At 39.9% G+C, this 23,431-nt stretch overlaps 2 protein-coding genes across 2 annotated transcripts; one reads left to right on the forward strand and one right to left on the reverse strand.

The window, feature by feature from the left end:
• The first annotated feature begins 1,045 nt into the window (after window positions 1–1,045).
• tmbim1a (transmembrane BAX inhibitor motif containing 1a) lies at window positions 1,046–18,524 on the forward strand. Its single transcript, XM_034702254.1, has 12 exons — window positions 1,046–1,397; window positions 10,967–11,314; window positions 13,213–13,280; window positions 13,720–13,784; window positions 13,884–13,937; window positions 14,027–14,077; window positions 14,163–14,202; window positions 15,353–15,390; window positions 15,477–15,564; window positions 15,715–15,810; window positions 15,898–15,951; window positions 16,034–18,524. The coding sequence occupies exons 2-12, from the start codon at window positions 10,972–10,974 to the stop codon at window positions 16,181–16,183; spliced, it is 1,047 nt and encodes a 348-aa protein (XP_034558145.1). The 5' UTR covers window positions 1,046–1,397; window positions 10,967–10,971; the 3' UTR covers window positions 16,184–18,524.
• On the reverse strand, window positions 18,476–22,301 carry si:ch73-71c20.5 (DUF4748 domain-containing protein). The gene is made up of 3 exons (XM_034702255.1): window positions 22,190–22,301; window positions 21,671–21,968; window positions 18,476–20,344 (listed from the first exon to the last, which is right to left on the reverse strand). Exons 1-3 carry the CDS (start codon window positions 22,230–22,232, stop codon window positions 20,170–20,172), a joined length of 516 nt encoding a protein of 171 aa, XP_034558146.1. The 5' UTR covers window positions 22,233–22,301; the 3' UTR covers window positions 18,476–20,169.
• Between the last annotated feature and the right edge of the window lie 1,130 nt (window positions 22,302–23,431).

Raw genomic sequence — 23,431 nt, forward strand, 5'->3', positions numbered from 1 at the left:
ATAAAGGTTTGGGAATTTAAAGCTCCTATGAGGATCTATCTGTTGGTGTTGATTTTGGCGCCCCCCTGTGGATAAAGCAGTACCTCACAACTTTGCAGATTATGTCTTGTGCAAGTGTAAGGAGAGCTTTCTTATTTAAAATAGTCTCCCTTTGCATTCCTTCATCAGTCATCTTCGAGTATCTTTGCCGGGCAACATGGAAATAAAAAGTTGTTTCTGCAGTGTGCTGTTCATCACTTCATGATACCCACCCCACAACATCAGTTACAGACATTTAGAATACTGATGATGGCAACAATGAGATCATTGAAGATAAGATAAGATAAGATAAGATAAGATAAGATAAGGTGTGTGTGTGTGTGTGTGTGTGTGTATTGGTGTTGGTGTTGGTGTTGGTGTGAGTCTATATGTAGGTGAAGGTGTATGGTGGACAAGTGTAAACATATCAGAGTGGGTGTAAGGGATACCCACTACCTGTGAGATCAAATTAACGTAACTGTAATGTGAATGAACAACACAGGATCTATGAAATGAAATTTGATTTCTTTGTTTTGTTTTGTTTTGTTTGTTTGTTGCTTGTTTGTTGTGTTTTTATTTTAATTTTATTTTTTATTCTTTGGAATCAAGATGACTAATTATTTGAATCACAGGATGTACTGATATATTTATACCTGCACACTCAATACAAAATATATATATAAAAGATAAGAAAAGATAAGATATTACTTTATTGATCAGGGGGAGATTCAGTTGTTTCAGCAACCCAGACATAAGAACAATCAAGAAAAAGTCTCAATTAGTAAAATAAAGATAGATAAATAAAGATAGAATACAATTTAGATGTATACAAGTAGAATAACATCTACATTTAATGTGAAAACAAATAAGGTAACATGTAGTGTGCACTCTAAAAGCAGTGAAGTGCTTAGGATTGTACCGAGAGGATCTACTTGTTGTGTATTTGTACTGCACCTTGAATGAGTAACATGAGAAGGGCCTGTTGAAAGTGAGTCAGCTAAACCCAGCAGGCCTACACGCATACTGGGTGTGTGTGTGTGTGTGTGTGTGTGTGTGTGTGTGTGTGTGTGTGTGTGTGTGTGTGTGTGTGTGTGAGTGTGTGTGTGTGTTTGTTTGTGTGACAGATTCCTCTGGACTCCACCCTGCTGCTCTTCACTGTTCCAGGAAATGTTCCTCTCTGCAGCAGGACCGACCCGAGGACAGACCAACAGGCTGCTGAACAAGTTAAACCTTTCATACCAAGCCTCTACTGCTCTGTGGACGGATTTCATATCTAAAAGAAATCGTGTCTGAGAGCAGGAGACCTCTCAGTTTTCTCTTTTCGTCGCTGGGAGTAAAAAAACGAGCACGTTGTCTCTGACGTCGGGTTCTTTAAATCGGTGAGTTGAGCTCATTTTAAAGATGTTTCAGGTGTTCTAAGCGGCTGAATGATCAGTCCTGAGCCATGTCTGGCATATGTTATAAATAGGGGTTCAAACTGTTTCTGGTGGTGTGATGGTTGCCTTGTTTATTGTGTGTCTATTCATGGCAGTGTGGGTGTGTTTGCCCCGCCGTCACACCTGAAAAGGCTTTTTGTGAGCTGAGGTCTGTGGGTGAGCAGGGTGGAGTGAAAGCAGTCCTCTGGGCATGTTTGCCTGTTTGTCAGCCTCTGTAGTTTCACAGTCAGTAAACCTAGGAGAATATAATTGAATTTGCATTGACAGAAAGACAGACTGCTGTCTTAAAGATCTGGAGAACCTTAAACACAATGAGGGTCTGTACTGAGGATATGAGCTTAAAGCTGCTGTTGGTAGGAATTTTGGAAAAAAAAAAAAAAGTTACAATGTTATAATGTCATTTAGCAGACGCTTTTACCCAAAGCGACGTACATATGAGAACAAGAACACCACAAGCAAAGATCTAGACAAGAGGAAACAAGATCAGTACGGGTAACAAAGTGCTTCAAGTCCATTTGGGTGCAGGTACTGCCAAGCAGTGTCAAGGCAATGCACAAAAGTAAGTAAGGATTTAAAAAAAAATTTTTTTTGTAAAATAAGGAACTTCTACAATGAAGCAACCAAACCATTTAAGACCTTCCATTATCATCATCAACAATTAACCTCACCACAATAATGACCAAAGTACCAAGTGCTGGGTCACTCAACATTACTTTTTTTTCTGCTTGGTTTGGAGAAAAGGTCATAATGCCCATCAGTACTCAGTAAGTGGAGTAATTTGAGACTATTGCGAAATATCTGCATTTTCCAATGCCTTTGTATCAAGCAATGTTATTATCCCCCTTGTTCCCGTTATGACAGACCAATCATAGCTAATCTACAATCCTCTGTCCTGATTGGTTAAGGGGCAGCCCCTACTACGTCCTCCGATTGGTTATGAGTCCGGCACTATCATGACTCCACCATAGACTGTATAAATAATGGATGTAGTATCCGTGACGTCACCCATCTGTTCCTGAGCTCTGTTTTGAAGCCAATCGACAGCGGCAGCCATATTGGAAATGCTGAACTCAACCAGGCATAGTGTGACGTAAAGAGGCGGAGTTTGAGCCTCCAAGCCAACAGCTATGTGTTCCCATCCGGGAGTCAAGTCAGTCATGTCCTTATTTGGGAAAAAACTCGTAATCTTAATATCTTCTGAACCGCAGCGTTAGAAAAAAAGTCACCTCCCGTACAGTGTGTGCTGATAGAGAGATTAGCTACGTAGAGCCAAGACACTTTTTGAACCAGGCTGTAAACATGTTTATTAATGCTGCAAAGATCGTCTTTTTTAATTGCTGCCTAAGTGGTTTCTGGTGTTTCTGCAGCCAGCCTCAAGTGGATTCTCGATGAATTGCAGTTTATAACACTTCTACATGGGCTTCATAGTTTGAGACCAGAGTTTGGCGCTTTGACTGCACACGCCGATCTGTGTTGGGAGGCTAAGAGGAAATCTGGTTGGGAGGGATAATGTTGACATTCGAAGTCCCTCTCTCTGAACAGATGTTCACTCTGTGACTACCAACAGCAGCTTTAACTTAATGAAGAGCTGGCCCTAACCGACTTGGTACCCTGGGCAAGACTTCAATTGGTGCCCCTTGAATTGTAACCAACTCCACCAACAATCATATCACGTGATTTACACTTAAGGACATACAGCATGTTTTGCAGGTTTTCTTTATTTTAAAATGAGAATTACCTCTAAAAGAACATAAATAAAATGGTAAAAACACTGATATTTAGCAGGAAAAAAATACAATTTCAAAATACATGATGTAATAGTAGTAGAATTTATCCAGTCATCATATAACACAGTAATTTTCACAGTACAGACCCTTTCAACAAAGAAAGAGTAATGTATGAAGTGATAACTGAGGGAAAGGCAAGTTTATTTATAAAGCACCATTCATACAAAGAGCAATTCAAAGTGCTTTATAGAGTTAAAAACAAAAACCAGAACAGTAACCATCAATAAAAACATACAGCTAACATTTAAAACATTTACATTTTATATGCGGCCAGTTATGTTTGATGTACTCTCTCTCTCTCTCTCTCTGTACTTATGTAACTTAGCGTACATAGTAAATAATGTTTTATTTCTTTAAATTAGGAGGGATTATTACAAATAATCAGCCCCCTTCACTGCTCTGAAGTCCATAACTTGCAGAGTCTTACTGTCCCACTGGACACAGGATCACAACTGATCTTGTCTTAACCAAAATGAACCCTTTAATCATTCGATTCATCTCAGAACTTCTGAAGACTCACAGATCGAATCTTTTCTGTGTCGAGTCACAGCCCGAAGCTGGCTCAGACCTCTTGACACCCCTGCATGAAAGGCATAGCCAGCAGCAAAATGCTTATTTGAGTCTAGCCTACATTTTCTATCTAACTAAGCTTCCCAAGTATAAAGAAATAAACAAAAACAATGCCAAAACAAGTAAATCATGAATGCTTATGGACTTCAAAAACTGCTTTGCAAACCATTCTCTTGAAAAACAAAAGTGAATCCAAAGCTTTTAAGTGTATACTGGCATCACTCAGCAATTCAACTCCAAATTATATTAGGCAAAATAATATTCTTTTTCTGATTATCATCAAAATTTCTTCCCCCACTCATTTAGGATGCAAGCGGCGCCCCCTATGGACGTTTGGCACGCCTATACTGCCTATGTACAGGCCGGCCCTGACTGTATGCCTAAATATACCCTATCATACTATTATCATACCCTGCTGCTCTACTTTCATCTGCAGGACAACACAAAGTCACTTCCACTGATTAGATATTTTGTTTAGAGCAGACATTTTGGTTGTCATAACAGGAGACGCTCAGTCACCACTGACCTTAATGTGAAACTGGTTTTTAAGTGTCTCAGTAAGCTGTGACACTAAGCCTGGAGTGCCTTTCAACTAAAACACAAAAAGACCATGGGCAAATAATTATTCTTATGTTTATGAACAAGCTAACTCAGCTGTGTGTGATATATTCCTCTTTGTTCATTCATTCAGATTTCAGTAGAGAACATAGTATAGAAACAGACATAGAAGCTACAGTTAGACAGTTTAAAGTGGTCTAAGTCCTCTGAGGAGTTTATCGCTGGCTATGACACAGACTGAAATTAATACTGGTGCCTCTTTACAGCATGAAAAAGCAAACAAGACCTTAAATGACAAGATTGGTACTTTGAATATAGCTTGTGCTAATGTTTGAAGGCAGACGCCTGTGCAGACAAAGTGATGAACAGCAGGTTATCAAACTGTCGGCTGTTACGTTTTCCATGGCAAAGTTATGAGATATGAGTGATGTGTTAGACTATCAAAAGAACAGACTACAAAATTTCCAAGAGAAATAACAATTTAATTACATTTTTCCCATTTTCTAACAATCAGGATGTTTTCACATTGTTGGATATTTTTTCAAACATTGCCACATCACACCCTTCTGAAAGGACAAGGGTAAAAGTCATGATGACAAAGGCCTAATGCAGAGATGGTGTCCTAATTTTAGGTCAAATTCTTGTGTTTAAACACACATTTAGGTTATGTAAACATCAACAGGTGAGATCAAAACCTGAACACGTCAGAAGTACAAAGTGAAAATGAACTTGTCAAACTGGTCCTTGCTGGTTTTATCTCACTGGTATTTCTGTTATTCACCATTACGAGGTCTCTCTGTCAGTGACACGTAACGACATGTTTTTAAAGCTATGTGAGTGGAATGGGAGCGTGCCTATGTTCCCACAGCCCCATGTTCCCAAAGCCCTATGTTCCCACAACCCCATGTTCCCACATGTTAGCATCTATAAGCTCTGCTTCAGCCGAAACCCTTTCCGATCAGCCTATTTTATTTTTTCTTGCAATGATTGTCATGATTTCTGCTGCTGCTGATCACAATAAAATTACTCATTCATTCATTCATTTACTATAAAGTGCTTCCAAAAAATTGTGTGGGAGGATTGGGCTTAATTTGAAGGTAAATGAAGGAACACAAGACCTCATTTTGAAAATGTCCTAGAAATGTGGGACAATTGGGCTGTGGGACAATTGGGCTGTGGGACCATAGGGCTGACCCCAGTGGAACTAACTTGTGGCAGTGTTTTCACAGGGGAAAACTTGACCACTTGGACTCAAAAACATGTAGATAATCACTCTGTGTTGATGTGTTTTATGTAGGAAATCTACAAAAGCCGCCATCTTAAACTTAATTTAGACATCATAATGTTTTCCGTCTCCTCTGACATCCTCTGAATGTCAAATTACTGCAGAAGAGTTACACCCTGCTGTTCAAACACGCCTTAAATCCTCTGCGTCTCACTGACCGGAGCAGTGATCAGCTCTGAGTCGTGTTCTCTCACTGTTTGGCTGCACACACTCTGAAGTACTTTTTTCCGTGTTGTGTTTTCTATCCTGTTGCTTGGTGCGCGGGTTGTGATGTAATGGCAGCTCGAGGTGGAGCCCGCTGTTGAATTATTTTACTGTGTGTAGTCTCCTAAAAGTCCCAGTGAAAACAGAGCTCAGGGGACGTGTTGCTTAAAAACAAAGGGAAAGGAAACCTCTGTTTCTTTAAATATGGAGACTCCATTAAGACATGAAATAGGAAGATCATCTGCTAAGGGTTAAATCCATTGTGGGGGACACGCTTGAATTGTAATGAGTCACATTGTAAAAGGCCTTTTTTTAAAAAAAGCCCTCAAAGTGTCCTGTTAAAGTACTGTGACTCTTCTTAAACTCAGTGATGGAGCAGCTGTCTGTGTTAGTGGACATGTAGGTTATTATTAATGTTTCCCTAAGAGGTGTATGTGGTGATTTTTGTTCCTGTGGTGGTTCTTGAAAACCACATAGCTAAGCAGAAACATGTGTTCAGTCAGGCCTGATTCAGCTCCACATTTGTTTTGAGTATGATGATTATTATCCAGCCTAATGTTAGTGTTGGGCACATACAGTTCATGTGCTCATAAACTCACACACAGTGACAGCAGCTCAACACACAGACCTTTACTTTAGCCAGTGTGCACTTGTTCTCAGTGTCTGCATATATACACGCATGTTTTTTTAACATCTTGTATGTTAGATTTGGTGTGAAAATATCTAAACTGTCAGAGAGGGGATCTGTCACTGCATCCTGACATAGGAGTTGAACGGGGTTGGTTGTCACACTTTTTACTGTTTTGATGATTGCTCATCATCAAAACATCTTTCAATAGTAATTCCTACATTAAATTGAAGCTTAAGGTGTTGGCTTGAAATGTGTATTCCTCTCATTTTCCGACTCATTGTAACAAAGAGGCAATTAACTATCAAAGACACTCTGACACATATTGACCCCTTCACGGGGATGGTTGTCACACACTATGGGGTTGGTTGTCACACACTATGGGGTTGGTTGTCACACACTATGGGGTTGGTTGTCACACACTATGGGGTTGGTTGTCACACACTATGGGGTTGGTTGTCACACACTATGGGGTTGGTTGTCACAATGGTATTTTAATGGGAAAAATCTTTTTAAAAAGGCAAGAAGGCAGAACTAAATTTGGAAGTTTAATTGTACTAACAAGTGATAGGCCTACATAACTTAATGCATTTTAACATAAAATGAGCAAGGAACATGAACAGGAAACACATCTTTAGGCCAGCCAATATAACAACATAAAGAACTCAACAAATAGGCCTAACAATAATGGCCTACTCAACTAGGCTACATGCAGTCACTGTCTGAGTTACTGTGATGGCAAATGTAGGGTCTGCGCACTCCAACTAATTTCACCATGCATGATTTTGCCAACATAGGGGTTGGTTGTTACATGTGACAACCAACCCCAAAGAGAATGTGACGACCAACCCCAACTGGATTTTTTTGCTAGCATCAAGGCTAACAACCATCAAACAGCTAGTTAGCTAGCTAATAAAAATCTAAACTATAGCTTTCCCCTCACACTTTGTAAGGGTAACACTTGTTTTGTTATAAACCCATCGTTTAAAAGCCTAGAAGAAAAATACTGAGGAGCTGAATATTTACAATTTGACATGAAAAACACAAAAAGTCCTCTCACCTCAAGTTCAGCTGTCTTACTCCAGAGAAAACTATGTAGGTGAGCTCTGATCCTAATTCTGGATATGGCCATACCCCAATTTGAGAGACAGTGCCCTGTGGTGGCAAGATATAACGAGTGTGCCAACCAACCCGTGTGACAACCAACCCTGTTCTCCCCTATTTGGATTCTATCACTCAAAGCCATGTAGTGTTAAAGACCAAAGAACAAGTGTTGGGACCATAGAATGTATAATTAATGGACGTAGTATCCGTGACGTCACCCATCTGTTCCTGAGTGCTGTTTTGAAGCCAATCGTAGGTGCGAGCCATATTGGAAATGCAACCCAACTGCTGTTGATTTAGTGTGAGGTAAATAGGCGGGCTTTGAGCCTCCTCGCCAACAGCTACTATGTTCCCTCCTGTCAATCAAGTCAGTCATGTCCTTAAATGGGCAAAACTCGTAACATAATATCTTCTGAACTGTCGAGTTATAAAAAAATTCACCCCCTGTACAGTGTGTGCTGAGTTTATAACACTTCTGCATGGGCTTCAAATTTTGAGACTGGAGGTTGCCGTTTGGGACAGGAAATGATTTCTAACACTCTATCAATGTGATGTATATCTTACAACTCCTATGTTGGGGTTTTGGGTGTTTCAAAGCTGACTGAATCAATACAGACGCCTCTCTATGACCAAACAAAACAAAAGCAAACAGGACCATCAGCAACAAGACTAACTGTTTCTATATTACATACCGCTGGGTAAGAATGCATCTGATTTGATCATTATACATGGTTTTAAACAAGATATGCATCAAACAAGGCATTATGAATGTTTGAAATATAGTGGTTAAAGCTATGATGCTGGAAACGGCACTGTACAGTATTGCCTACGTGATGATGGGACCAAGTCGCCCAAACAATGCACCACTATTAGAGGCATTAGAGTAATGATACAGGATGTGAGCATGAGTGTGTAGATGTGGAGCTCCCACTATTCACATTGCATTTGTGTCTGCAACAGTGTGAGGCAAAATGAAAGCACATACACTGGGACACTAACATTATACCGTTCCAGGATCAATATAAAATGCAGAGAGTGTGGACTCACAATATGCAATTTGCGGTCATTTCAAACCAGCAGATGGTCCTGTTATGATGCTAACAGTCAGCCCAACTAACTTCTAACACAACTTTGAAATAATTTCCTCTTTGGAAATTGGTTTGATAAGGATGGAAGACGGGAAAACAATTGCCAAATTTATTATAGGACTAACCAAAGAATTACTAATGATACTGCAGTAAATCCAAATCAGTGAGCTGAATGACTCCAACTAACAGCTGGACAGCAGAATCTGAACAGGCAAAGAATGTAGGTGTTCCTTACTTCAAGCTCTTAGATCCAGATCAGTCAAACATGGCATGCCAATTCTTTGAGCAGACACCTGCTGACCACTGTAGCAGGGCCCATGCTCACAGGTGCTGCCAATCAGGCGCCTGATTGGCAGCACCTGGTGGTACCAGAAGCTCAACACAAGAGTCATTAGCAGAACAAGCTGTTTAACATTGGCAGAGAAGATTTGGCAATTTTACCATTTAAAAGGGAAATAAACAAGCTTTGCAACGGTATATAAGATGTATTACCAAGAAGTATTGATACAACAAAGAAATAATCTACCAAACACATATTTCCTTACTTTTTGTGCTAAGTTTAGTAATGGACATTAGTGCTAACCTCAAGCTTTGTGAATTTAAGCTGATGCAGAAGTGCTTAAAACTGCAGTTCCTGGAGTGTCCACTTGAATCTGGCTTCAGGAGCACTACAAACCACATACAAACCCATTCAAAATACCTTTCTTCACAGAAAAAATAAACGTGTTTGTGGGATCTTTTTCTTACTCATTAGTTTTGAAGATATGAACAGTGTAGCTGTTCGTGAGGAGGCTGCCTTGACTTTGCCTTTTGGTTGTCTGAAGGTTAGGTTGAGTCTGCATTTCAATATGGGGACTTCTGACGATAGGCTTCAAAACACTGCTTCAAAAACCAGTGGATGATGTCAGGAGGGCTCATCCATTTATTATACGGTCTATGCACATCACTCTAACTTTTCAGGCTCACACCATACACACTCACACACATAATAAACTTGCATGCCGCTGCCTCTCTACCTCTCACCCAATCACAGGTGTGCTACCTTGTACAGCTCACTGTCAGGTATCAGGAACGTCTGACAGGCTTAAGGCATCTCATGTTCCAATGTCGTCCATCTAACGCATTCACTGACATTCAGGAAAACTCAGTTACTACTGTAATGGTAGTTTCCTTTAACTTTACAGCGTTACAGTGTATTTCATCCATGTGTGAGTCTACAGACTTACACTTTCTGTCTGCACTTTGCAGAAATTCCTTTATTTTTGATCAGTACTGTACATCCTTTTTGTTTTTACAGAAATACCTTAAACTTAAATGTATTTAGTTAATATTTGTATGTTTTAAATTTACATATACATATTTCAAAACGACACGTAATCTCTGCATGTTCTTTGATAACCAAGCAAGAAGACTCAGTACCATTGCCTTAGACATGGCCCTGCATGTAAATCTAAGGTTCCTTTAACAGTTACTACAGATGTCTTTTTCATGTCAGCAAGATCTTAGCCAGGTTTTGGGGTGGATTGGTGGAAAAATTACTGTGGGATTATATTTCCTCTTCATACCAAGATGTTTCCTCTTCTGCTATGTTGTGATTCTTTTTTCACAAAGTTGATCTGAAAACAGTTTCTGTTTTAGCACCACCTTGATGGTGCACTAGTTGACTCTAGTTAAGGTTCCAAAACTTTTCTAAATAACGATGCCAGAGATGGAGACCCCCTCTGTCCCCCATGATGGTTGCGAAGCTTTAGTAGATCAATCCAAAAACAGACTTCAGACCAACAGAAGAGAGCATGTTTTTTCACAGTAGTTTGAAAAGGTGAAAAGCAGAATTCAAGTCTTGACTGTAGTGATCGGACATACAGAGGCTACTGACTTCCTGAGCAGATGTACTGGTGATGTCTATGAGTCATATATTGGCTTAGAGCAAAAGATTATCATTTAGCTGGTCTACGGGATATTAGCATACCTATATGCACATGTCGCTGTGTTTCATGCTGCTGTAAATTGATCTGCTGTCACTGATGCTTCTGTTAATCTGTCGTATTCACCTCAGGGATCACTGGCGACAAAGAAAAGCAGAACACCTGCGATGCATTTTTCATTTGCATGGTTTTATTAAGATTTAAACAACTAAATTTGTGCTTCTTTGCTGCAATAATGGAGAAAGAATCCGTGCATCAGTGTCTCATGACCCCCTCCAGGTGGTCCTGACTCCAACTTTATGAACCACTGCTCTAGTTCATGAAACATACTTATGGTATTTTCTCTATCTTCCCTCTTCACAGGTGACATGTCCAGGTCAGACTACCCTCCAGGGTATGACGACTCCCGGGGCCCGCTGTACCAGCCTCAGGGTGGGAATTACCCAGCACCCCCGGCATATGGCTTCCCTGGCTACGGTGGTCCACAGCCAGGCCAGCCAGCTCCTCCCTACCCCGCCGGTCCTAACACTCCCCTGTACCCAAACCAGCCCGGGGGCTACGGCCCTGGCCCGTACCAAGGCCAGCCTGGGGGCCACGGCCCGTACCCAGGACAGCCTCACCATGGTGGGCATCCAGGAGCTGGGTACCCAAACCCCCCTCCTATGCCTCCAATCATCCCTCCAACCATGCCATCAGACATGCTGAGCTCAGGTAAGACTGGGACTGAAGAGTGAGGCGTCTCTTATAACGGGAAAGACTTGTTTTTAAAAAAAGGGAAATATGTACTCTGCTCTGACACTTATGATAAACGTAAAAGCTTATTGTCATAGCTTTTGAAAATATTGTTCTGGCTTGATGAACCAGTTTGGGGAAAAACATGAGTGCGTCATTTTACGAATAAAAATCCCTCCGTATCAAAGTTAAATTTAGTGGAAGAGTTTAAGTGTAGCTTCCTCTCTGACTTACTTGTCTGGGATCAGATGATAAGACCGGTGTGGCTTACATCTCTACTTCAAATATGAGGACAGAAACCAGAGATAAACATCAAGAGTGACAACAGAGGTTAGTTTCCAAGCGTAATACACTCCACCTCCGAGCACATCTTTTTACGTGTTCAGACCGACAGGAAAGAACATCTTGTTGCACATTAAGATTACATACAAACCAATACCGATGCAAAATCCTCAAGTCACTCAACATGTAAAACAAGTTTGTGTCATTTAAGTATTGACACAAGTTACAAAACTTCAACAGGAGCAAGAAATTCAACATTGCCAGATAGTGCTGAGAGTTTCCTGCAATCCTGAGAGTAAATGTAATAGAAAGTTATTACCTTTCCTCTCCCCTTTTCCTGATGATTCATGAATTTAAACATTTGACATCATGACAGTTCTGCTTGTTTCATTTTGATCTGTTCTTTGGAACTAAATCAGCTAGTTCTGTTGGGTTCATACCACGGTAGTAAGCCAGACTGCTGCGGCTGTGTTACTTGCTAGAAACACTGAACCTGCCACTCACCAGAGAAAAATCAACAGGTACTCTGCAGCTGAAACAGAACATCAGCTGTTTGTTTTCATCAGAGAAATCCAATAACTCAGGCCAGCTAACAGGACACAAGACTGAGCAACTTTTAGTCTCGAGTAGCTAGAGACAGGACCAGCAGTTCTTGTGTCGCCTGTAGGAATTATACAGAGTGTAGGAAATAATGAAAGTTAAATATCTGTAGGAACACTTCTTAAAGCTCACTTTGTTTGTTTGTTAACCCATACAAAAAGCAACTTTCTAATAATCCACCTTCAAACATCTTTCTTATTTTCACAGACGGCCTGTTTATTAATGTGTTAGTTAGTGTTGGAGTTGATCGATTTTTCTTTCATCAGAGAGCCAGGCAAGCTGTCCTCAGTCTTGATCAAGCGGCAACCTCTGGTCTAAAAGTATGAGTCCAATTCAGAAGTGCTAAAAACTGCAGTTCATCGAGGATCCACTTGAGGCTGGCTCTGGAAGTACCAGAAACCACATACACACCAATTCAAAAAAGACAATCTTTACAGCAGAAATAAACATGTTTACAGCCTGATACAAAAGACAAGTGTAGTCTGGATAGCTCATTTCTCGATCGGCACACACTGTACGAGGGGTGAAATTTTTTGAAACGTGGCAATTTTGAAGATATTGAGATTACGCGTCCTCCAATGAGAGGCACAGCTGACTGCGGGAACACTGTAGCTGTTGGCTAGGAGGCTCAAAGCTCGCCTCTTTAAGTCACACTCACTCAACAGCAGCAATATGGCTGCCGCCGACGTTTGGCCTCAAAATAGCGCTTCAGAAACAGATGGGTGACGTCACGGAAACTACGTCCACATTTTATACAGTCTATGGTCTTGATGCTAAGCTAACTGTCTCCTGTCTGCTGTATTTTAACAGACATAAGTATGATGTTGGTCTTCTCAACTCTTTGGTGGAGTAGGACAATGATTGTATTTATCCATTGTGTCGACACATCATTATAAGATCTGAGTGTCTTTCCTGGCTCTGTTAAGTCAGAGACCGTTGCCTCCTCTTTTCTCTGTGGTCAGTCTTCTCATGTTTCTGTTCTGCTGATGTCACAGGAGATGAGTTTGCGGCGAGCAACAGCGGCTGGGATGACATGAGCATTCGACACACCTTCATCAGGAAGGTAAAACACACACCAAATGAACCTCTGTCATACTGAGTGTTTGACTCCACGTCAAACACCATGTGATCTTTAAAAACCTCAGAGGTTATCAGCTGTACTCTGCACATATGAAGAATTAATTGGCAAAAACAGATAACTCACTTTTAAAAAATGTAAAAAGTGTTTCAAAAAACATATATTTTGTATTACTAGCTTTAGGTATTATCAATCAATTGAAGTTGGGTGGCTTTGACTAAGTCAAAATGACATTACTAATTAGAGGTATCTTACAAATTTAACTTTATTAAAAATCTACATTAAAAAGAAATGTGTTTTTTGAAAATGTATAAAAACGGAGATATCTGTTTTTGCAAATGAACTCTTCAAATAGTAATGTTGTGTGTATCATAACCTGACTGTATGTGGTGTCATGTCCCTTTAATCTGCGTGTGTGTTTCAGGTGTATATGATTTTGGCGGCTCAGCTCCTCCTCACCACAGCCATTGTGGCCGTGTTCACATTTGTGTGAGTAAACAGTGTTTTGTTTGTTTGTTTGTTTGTTTGTTTGTTTGTTTGTTTGATTGAGTGTGTATCAAACTGTAACTGTGCCTCTGTGTGTCACAGGGAGCCTGTCAAGTATTTTGTACAGAGGAACCAAGCCATCTACTGGGCGTCATAGTAAGTCTGACCCTGTTGTGACATCAGTACTTTATAAAGAGATAATAAATGAAAGCTTGTGAATATTAATGAATACTTTTCTGTTGCAGCGGTGTGTATTTCATTACCCACATGGTGCTGGTCTGCTGTAAGGGCCCCAGGCAAGTGTGGTTGCTCAGTTTGACCCATTTTGAGGAGTTGTAACAGGAAAAGTGTGACTAAAACTTCATTTATTTCTGTTTGCAGGAGGAAGTTCCCCTGGAACATCATTCTGCTGCTTATCTTTGTAAGTCACATGGTTTGTGGTTGACTTGTAAGTCCAGAAACGCATCATTACTGACGGCTAACACATTGTGTCCACAAGATCTGAGGTTACAGCTGCCAACAGTTTTAGAAGTCTAGAAAGGACAAAGGCAGATTCTGTATTATGGCCTTATAAATAATTATACCAATGCTTGAAATGCTGAAAAACTGAATCAGAGAACCAGCATGGTACTCTGAGGATGAGGAAGCATGCAGATAGAGAATATCAATCATCAGTCAACTACTGATTGAAATATAGTTTGATGAGTTTTTTTCCAAGAAACCAAAGAAAACAACATTTCTTTCTTAAGAACAAACCCAATACTGTCTTTGACACTCTCAATCTGATGATTGAAGGACAGACTTTCTTCAAGGAGTAAACCCCGGATGTCTATAGGGTCACGTTCAGTCCTCTGTGTTAAAAGTACAAATCTGATGATCATCTTAAACTGTCCTCTGAGACCTTGAGAGGTTCGTCATTTAGTCATCTGGACAACATTAGAAGTAGCTTGTAGGTCATAGTCTGCACTTGCTGAGTAAGACAAAGAAGTATATATTACAGTATCCTCAGCATAAAAATAAAACTTTACATGTATAGCATTGCAACATAAACTACTGATGTGAAGTATAAATAAAATAGGACCCAGTCCAGACCCTTGTGGGACACCTTTTGGCAGGTTTAAAAATCTACAGGATAAACCATCGTCATTCTTCAACTACTTTAGCTGTCTTTTTTTAGCTTGATGTTACAAAATAGAAGTGAGTCACCACACTGACTCAGGGTGTGTTTGCACAACATCTCTCAGGCGAGGTGATGACCTGGTTTATTTCAGCTTTCAGTGATCTTTTTTTTTGTGGTCAGATTTTCCATAAAAGCTGCCGACTGACCATAACAACTATTTTCTGTCTACATATTAAACTGTTTGAATTTACATTAGAGCCTGAATAAATGATGACACATTTCAATATGTTATGGTTTTATTACTGGAATATATGTTAACATGCTATTACTCAATTATCATGCTTTATTCTTTTCTTTTACCGTGTCTTCCCAGTCCTTTGTAATGCTTTTAATGCCCCTTCAGGAATGTTGTTTTTACCCCCTTACATTTTTACTTCTCTGTATTCAACAGACTCTGGCTATGTCCTACATGACTGGATCTGTTTCCAGGTAAAAATCTAACTATGTGTTTTGCACATCATAAACATTGAGTCTTTTTCCTGCAGGCCTCACTGTGTGTTCCCCTTTGTTTTTAGTTTCTATAACACAAAAGCAGTGTTTCTCGCACTGGGTATCACTGCCGTCGTCTGCATTGCTGTCACTATCTTCTGCTTCCAAACAAAGGTACAGTGTTTGTCTCTGTGTGTAGTGTGTGTGTGTGTGTGTGGCAATGTGTGTGTGGCAGTGTGTATGTGAGTACTAATCAGCCTCACGTGGCTGTGCTGTATTTGTTCAGTCAGACTTGTAATTATATGTTCTCCTTTTCTCTTCCAGGTGGATTTCACAAAGTGTCAGGGTCTCTTCTGTGTCCTCGGGATTGTAATGTTCGTGACGGGCATCATCACAGCCATCGTGCTGTCTTTCAAATATGTGAGTTTAATCACAACATAATGTCAATAAAACATGCATCACTTGTTTTATGTTGTCCATCATTGTAATGGGGGTTTGTTGTTGCAGATGTTGTGGCTTCACATGCTTTATGCAGGCATGGGTGCCATAGCCTTCACCATGGTGAGTGTTTCACTCAAATTTTCTCATATTACTGAAGCACTCCTTAGGGTGTTGTTCTGAGTGTTTCCTGTGTGTCTTGTAGTTCCTGGCGTACCACACTCAGCTGCTGTTGGGAAACAGAAAGCACTCCATCAGTCCAGAGGAGTATGTGTTCGCCGCGCTCTCCATCTACGTCGACATCGTCCAGATCTTCCTCTTCTTGCTGCAGATCATCGGAGCTACCACCAAGTAATCCACCAAAGTGTCCACAACCAGCTGGGTCGTCTGAGTGCAGAATCTGTCTCTGCCTTTTACACCCATTCGTCAGAATCAGAAACATTTAAAAAAAACAAAAACACGATGCACTCCAGAGAGATCATGTTAGGGCTGAATTTGAGGTTTTGTCATAGTATAGGTCAATCCTATGCACAACAAATGCACTTTTTCTGAGGTCAATACTTGTTTATATCTGCATTTGCAGCTTACTGGTGGTTATTAAATGATATTATACTACAATATAAATGCAGCAAAGATATACTGTATATATATGGACAGAAGAACTCAACATTTATTCACTTCAAGGCACAAAGTGTCTTCAAACGTTTTCCTCTGCATGTAGATGTACTGATTCACATAAACTGGGTCCTTCTGTATTCATGTGGAAAAAACAGCTAACTCTTCTCACTCTGTTATTGAATCTTTTCTGACACACAGTCCTACCTGTCTGTTGGCTTTTACACACAGTGGGGATGGGCAGTGACCATCAATTGGTTCACATCACCTGGGCAGGGAGCATGATATCCATACAAGTAATGATTGATTTTATTTTAAGGAGCTGCTTGTTTTCTGTGATGTTAGAGTGGAGGAATGTGTAGTGATATTCTAATTAATAACAGCCCCCCCCCCCCAAAAAAATCTATATTGATCATTTATTTTTGAATATTAATTGGTGGTTATTTAAAGGAATATTACACCATTCAGGATTTTTGTCTCTTTTCTACTGAGAGTTAGATAATAAGGTAAGACTCACTCTCACATCTTCATTTTACATAAAGATGTTAGCTTAGATTAGCACAATAATCAGGAGAGCTAACCTGGCTCTGTGCAAAGGTAAAAATATAAAATAGTCTGCCTTAAAGTATTTCTAAAATTCTCTGTTGTTTGAGTCTTTAAAAACAAAGACGTGTCGTCAAATTGTGTTTTCAGGACTTAGAAGCTAGTTTTGAAATTGGGCTCAAGCAGTCCTTCAGTCTCCAATGGATGCTTTTAAAGTCTGTGATTTGCTTTTAGTGCTGATTAAAGCTCCTGTGAGGACTTTTTATCTACTGAAAATAATATTGAGTCCTCTTTATCACCTAAAGAGCAAACAAGACAATCAGTATGAAGGCTGGTAATTTCTAAACAACTATTCCTAATGTATGAAACACATGGCAGAGGGTTGGTGTCATATTTAGTTATAATCCTTACAACCTTTGTTTATATTTCCCAGAGTAAAGACTCACAGTGGTGGATATATTACAGCAAGCAGGGGAATACTTTTCTTCTTAGTCGTTCTTAAAGCAAAGAGATCCCGATTTACCCACAGAAGGAACTTAAATAGACACAAACGAGGTTCCTCACTTGAGCTTTAAAAAGAACAAGAACAAACATCCTTATTTGTGTCACCTGTAGACAGAACCATGTGTGGCTACCTGTTTCCACCGAATCTGATCTTTGTGCTAAGTTAACCTAAACGTCTGCTGACTCACTGTGGCTTTCATACTGTACATCCATTATCTCATCTAACTCTAAAGCAGAGACCAAAACTGTACTTCTTGGAGTATTTAAATATTTGTTTATAAAAGATTTGTTTAATATGTGCATATTATAAGGACACCCCATGTTTAAAGTTCAAAAAGTGTTCAAGTGTTAACCCAGCTTCACCAAGAAGAGTGTTAATGTGCCCAAAGCATCATGTGACCTGGTGTATGATGCAACGTTTGCCATTCACAGTTACAAAAGTATGAATACACGCTGACTGCTCTGCCCATCCCTGATACTCAGCTCAGCACCATCAGCCTCATGTGTCATGTGTCACATGTGTTCATGTAATCACTTCCTCACTCAGTCTTATATCCATGTGTTGCTATGTTGACTATAAACAGTCTCTAACACTACGGTGCCTTCACGATGTTTCTGGGATTCGATTTTTTTCACTTAAAGAATCCCAGGTGCAGTACTTCTTTAACTTTGATATTATAGTTCTGAATTGTTTGTGCCTGTTTAGATCTTACATCGAGCTCAGATGCAGAGTGTTGGCAGGATGAGTTTTTCCAGAGCAGATAAATTAGTAAACTCTGCGGTGTTAAACGATTGGAACATTCCTGACTGGCAGAGAGTTTCAGCCGACGTGGAGCCGCCTGAAAACTCCACACAGCTGCTCCTCCACATGTTGCTGTTTAAGTTACATAAAGCCTTAACTCAGAAATCAAAACAAATATGGGGCAAAACTTTGATGTGCAGTACAGATGGTCAGTGTGTTTGTAAATATACATATCAACAAGGATGATTTGTTGCTTTTTATTATCAAATAAAGATTTGTATTTGTGAGTTTCTATGTGCTTCTTAAACTTCATATGTTGTACCAGTGGTTATTTACAAATCCACACTATATAAACAAAGAGTAAAGTCTACACCTGCTGTTTTCATTGTGTTATAAATCAGAGTTATATAAATAAAAACTGAGCAACAATTATAAATAAACATTTATTTCCTCTGCTGCATTTATAGAACAATCATCTCATGGATTAGAATATGTGATCATTTTACAGGTTCAACCTTTAAGGGCAATTCCAGATGTTTTAAACCATGGAACTTTTTTAAAACACTTGTAAATAACTCAAGGGGGTTAATTATAGACTGTATAAATAATGTTAGTAATGGACGTAGTATCGATGACGTTACCCATCTGTCCTGAAGCGCTGTTTTGAAGCCAATAGTCGGCAGGAGCCATATTGGAAATGCTGTACTCAACCTAACTTCTGTCGAGCTAGTGTGACATAAAGAGGCGGGCTTTGAGCCTCCTTGCCAACAGCTACAGTGTTCCCGCCTGTCAATCAAGTCAGTCATGTCCTTAAATGGGCAAAACTCGTAATCTTAAAATCTTCTGAATCAGCTTTTTTGAATGGGTGTGTATGTGGTTTCCTGTGTTTCTGCAGTCAGCCTCAAGCAGACGCTCAATGAACTGCAGTTTATAACACTTCAGCATGGGCTTCAAATTGTGAGACCGGAGGTTGCCGCTTGGGTTTTAAGCAATTTGGAACTGCTCCAGTATTTTCTCCAGCTGGTAGCAGACTGTCGTGCTACAAAATAATCTTTGGGGGCTAATGCACCTGATCAAAGTCTGCCCGCTTAGTGAGCTCATTATGTCACTTCAGGTTCAGATTTGTATTCTGAATGTGTCACAGTATTACAGAAAAGATCCCTACAGAGATAGAGCTCTTTGTTTAAGAGTGGGATGCTTTCTTGATACCATCACAGCTTTGATATCGGTTTCTCTAAAGAATACAGTCATTTTTCTGCTACAGGAAACAGGGGTTGCTTGTCAAAGCTGCCTCAGTCAGAGAGCTTGTTTGTGTTGTGTCTTTTAAATGGTTATTTTGGATCCAACACAGTTTCTGTGAAACACACAAGTCACACAGTGATGCAAAGAGGGAGAGGTCAATGCAGTCTGTTGGCTTTAAATGAACGTTGATGCAGCTGTTTGTGGTTAAAAAATAATCATAATGACTAAAGAGAGAAGGTCACATTGTGTTCAAAAGTTCATAAATCAATCTAAGTGACACTTTTTGAGGACCTGCTTTGCTCAGGGCACATGTTCCCATTTGGATGATGTCACGGCCATTATCACCGTTTCAAAGCTGATGGTTGTTCTGATCTACTGGACGAACTAGTTCAGCTTGATCATAGTCATTTACTCCAAAATATCATGATAAAGCAAGTCAGTAGTTCAAAAGCAGAATTCCCTGTACACACTGTGATCCTGCTGTCCTGATTAAAGGCTCAGTCACCAGCTCATTCACTCCTTCATCTCCAGCACCTTCCTCAAGAGGAAACATTCACATACTTCTCAACATCTCAACAGCATCACTGGATGTTTGAACTCATGAAGCATTTGTCTCTGCTGAGTCTTTCGTCCTGCAGTGAAGGGTTCAGTGACATTCAGGATTTGATGCAAATCCCCGCAGCCCTGCATGTACATTATTGGTCTGGTTTAACGTTCTCTGCAGGATGATTGCGGTAGCGACTTCCGTCATAGTCTCCCTCGTTGGACCTCTTCATCCTCTGTCGTATCTTAAGCTGCTTCAGGCGGTTCTTGTCTACTTCCCTCTTGGCCAACACGAAGCCGATGACACCTGAGGGGAGGCCAATCATCCTGGAAAGAAGAGGTTGTTTTGATCAGTGGGCAACTCTTTCAGTATCCATTAGGGATGTAAGGATATATCACAAATCGGTAAAAAACTGATACAAATAAGGGTGGATTCAAATCGATTCAACATAATTTGTATTGGGATATTATTTTAAACAGTAGAAGACGCTATCTGCATTATACTCCGCTTGTTCAACATCATTAAGTCTCTTGCGCTGCTCTCTCGTCTCTCGCTGAGTGGAGGTGTTTTAAGTTTAAAGCATGTTTCAGAATCAGATGACTAAAGGTGTTGCTCACAGCGGAGATGCTCAGCTGGTGACTGCAGCTGAGTGACAGGTCTCCATGAGCGCTTTTTTTCTCTGCTGCTGGACTGATTATGACCCTGTTGCGCTCTCGGCTGACACATGACCGCGTTCACATGCTTATTTTTCTCAATAAGAACCAGTAGACAGAAAACTGGACTCTGTGAGTCTAAAGTATGATCCTGTTCAGTTGTCCTGTTGCAGTAAATCCACATGTTGAAGTCTGAGTCTTCACTCTATGACCATGCGTCCGTGGAGATTTATGAGCCTGCTTCAAACGTTGATATTCAGCGTGTTTAACATTTTGAACACCTCAATATGATCCGTAGCTGTTTAATACCGTCAGTAATATACATTGTGTTGTGAAGGAAATTTGATTTAGGGAGAAAAACGCATTTTGCTTTTTTTTTTTGACAAATGTTCACATTTTTTAAATGATTAAACGATAATTGATCGTTAACATTTCCAAAGATCAATCAAGGAGAATACTTGAAATTTACATCCCTACTTTAAAGAGATTAATCTTATTTGTTTTAGTATTAAATACTTTCATTTGGGAATTGTTCACTTTCCATTTCTCTATAATTGTTCTGATATTTTCCAGCAAGAAATTTTTGTGCGCTCATTTTTAGTTATTAGAAAAAAAGTGTGCAGTGGTTTTATTGGAGTTACAACACACCTTAAATATGAAAAAGGATTACTTTGTTTACAAAGAAATATAAGACAACAAATATACATTGCAACTGTCCATATCGGAGAATTGAAATAAAATAATAGTTATTTAAATTTTGAGTTCAATCCAGTTTTCTTGAAAATTGTTACAGAATTGTGAGTGAATCGTATCGTGAACCAAATATCAGGATTCCAATTGAATTGTGGTTTGAGTGTATCGTTACATCCCAGTATCCATATCTGAGGCTGAGAGAAAAAAAACAGTGAATATCCCTCATGGTACATTCAAGTGCATTGATAAAGAGGTGTTTTTGCTCATTGCTCATCTACAGTAAGACACATGGATGAATAGACTCACCAGGCATAACCTATCTTCATCATGGGGTTCTTTGCTTTCCTCTTGGGGATATACTCAGGACCCTCGTCTTCCTCCTCCTCCTCCTCTTCCTCGGCTGCTTTCTTGTCACCTGGCTTGGTACTGGCTGTGGTGTGAGGCTGGGTGCTCCTCTGTGTCTCTGTCCTGGAGCTGCACAGGGAGGCAGCAGGGGAGACATGGAGCGGCCGACATTGTGGAGCATTCAGCCGCAGACACTGATACAGTGCCGGGGTGTGACTCCTGGAAGTCGGGAGCCAGCGACATGGAGAAAGGTGCACACCTGAGAAGGAAAATGGCGTTTTATTTCGCTGAAATGACTTCAGTGTAGGGTTAATGTGATGACTTGTCTGAGAGAATCATAAAACAAGGAGATATCACCTGTGTCGCTAAAAATGCAGTGACGTTTGTCACGTAAATGACTCTACCTTCTTACGGTGCATTTAAACCCTCAACTTAAATAACTTTAAACTGAATGTTCATGTTGAATTTTCTGTATTTTACCTTTCAGTGCTGCCCTGGCTGCTGTTATGAAGGGCGCCGCCATGTTTGTTGAATAATGTCACTTGGACATGCGCAGTTGCGTTCTAATCATATCTGCCAGCTGCCGCCTAGTGGATGACGTCAGTATATCACTTTTATGTCAAAGCAGAATCAGAAATACTTTATTCTCAATCGCAAAATGAAGGAATTATTTTACTTAAGCTGAATGTAACTTATTAATAGTACTCCAGACATGGTGTTACATATTAAAGGCCCTGTGAGGAGTTTTGAACTGGCTGAGAAACAGACTGAAAATGATACTGATGCCTCTTTATGACCTTCAATAGCAAACAAGACCATCAGTAACAATGCTGACACCTTCTCTGTTGTATTTTTTTAATGCCTGAAACTGCTCTGAGGGGGTAGGTGTCAGACCAGCTGATTGACATCTCGCTTCAGAAACAGCCTTTATTTGACTGATTTCATGGAAAATAATTACATTGCCTGATAAAGTTGACTGTTAAAAGACAACAGGATGAGGTTTTTGTTGAAAACACTATTTTTTCATGTATAGGAGAAGAGATAAGAGGTATCACTTTGTCCTCAAGGGGGCGCCAGAATCAACACAAAACAAAAGTTCCTCACAGCAGCTTTAATGATAACATAAGGAAACACAAGATGTATTGATAACTAACATTTTACATGTCTTGTCATGTGTTTATAGAAAAGCTTGCTTGCATGCTTTCATGTGTGTGCTAATTTAGTCGCTTATGTGACTAGATCACAAAGTTACTGATTTATTTACACTTCGTGCCAAAGGATACTGTAAGAATGGAAAAGAGACCATTTATGTTTCATTTTAAGATTTTCAGAGTACATTCCATTAATGAGGGTTTAGGTTGAGCCAAAAATGTCTGTATTTTCATGTATATTGTGTTAGAAATGTTTAAAGATTATTCTGAGAAAAAGAGTCAGTTTTCTGAGATTAAAGTCAGAATTCTGAGATTAAAGTCAGAATTCTGACCACAATTTTAATTTTTTTTCGAGTGGCCCTAATCCTCTTCCGTACAAGACAGAATAAGCTATGTAGAAAATACATGGTTGAAGTCCCCGGAGATCAGGAAGAGGGCACTCTGGTGGTCTGTCTGGAGTCTGGCTATGTCAGCGTTGAGAACATTGGATGCTGTAGTCAGGTTGGCAGAGGGGGGATGTAAAGTATAGTATATATATGTATAGTACAGCTGGAAATAAATCATGCTCATG

Source organism: Notolabrus celidotus, chromosome 15 (genome assembly GCF_009762535.1).
Source record: "Notolabrus celidotus isolate fNotCel1 chromosome 15, fNotCel1.pri, whole genome shotgun sequence".
NCBI classification, from domain to species: domain Eukaryota; kingdom Metazoa; phylum Chordata; class Actinopteri; order Labriformes; family Labridae; genus Notolabrus; species Notolabrus celidotus.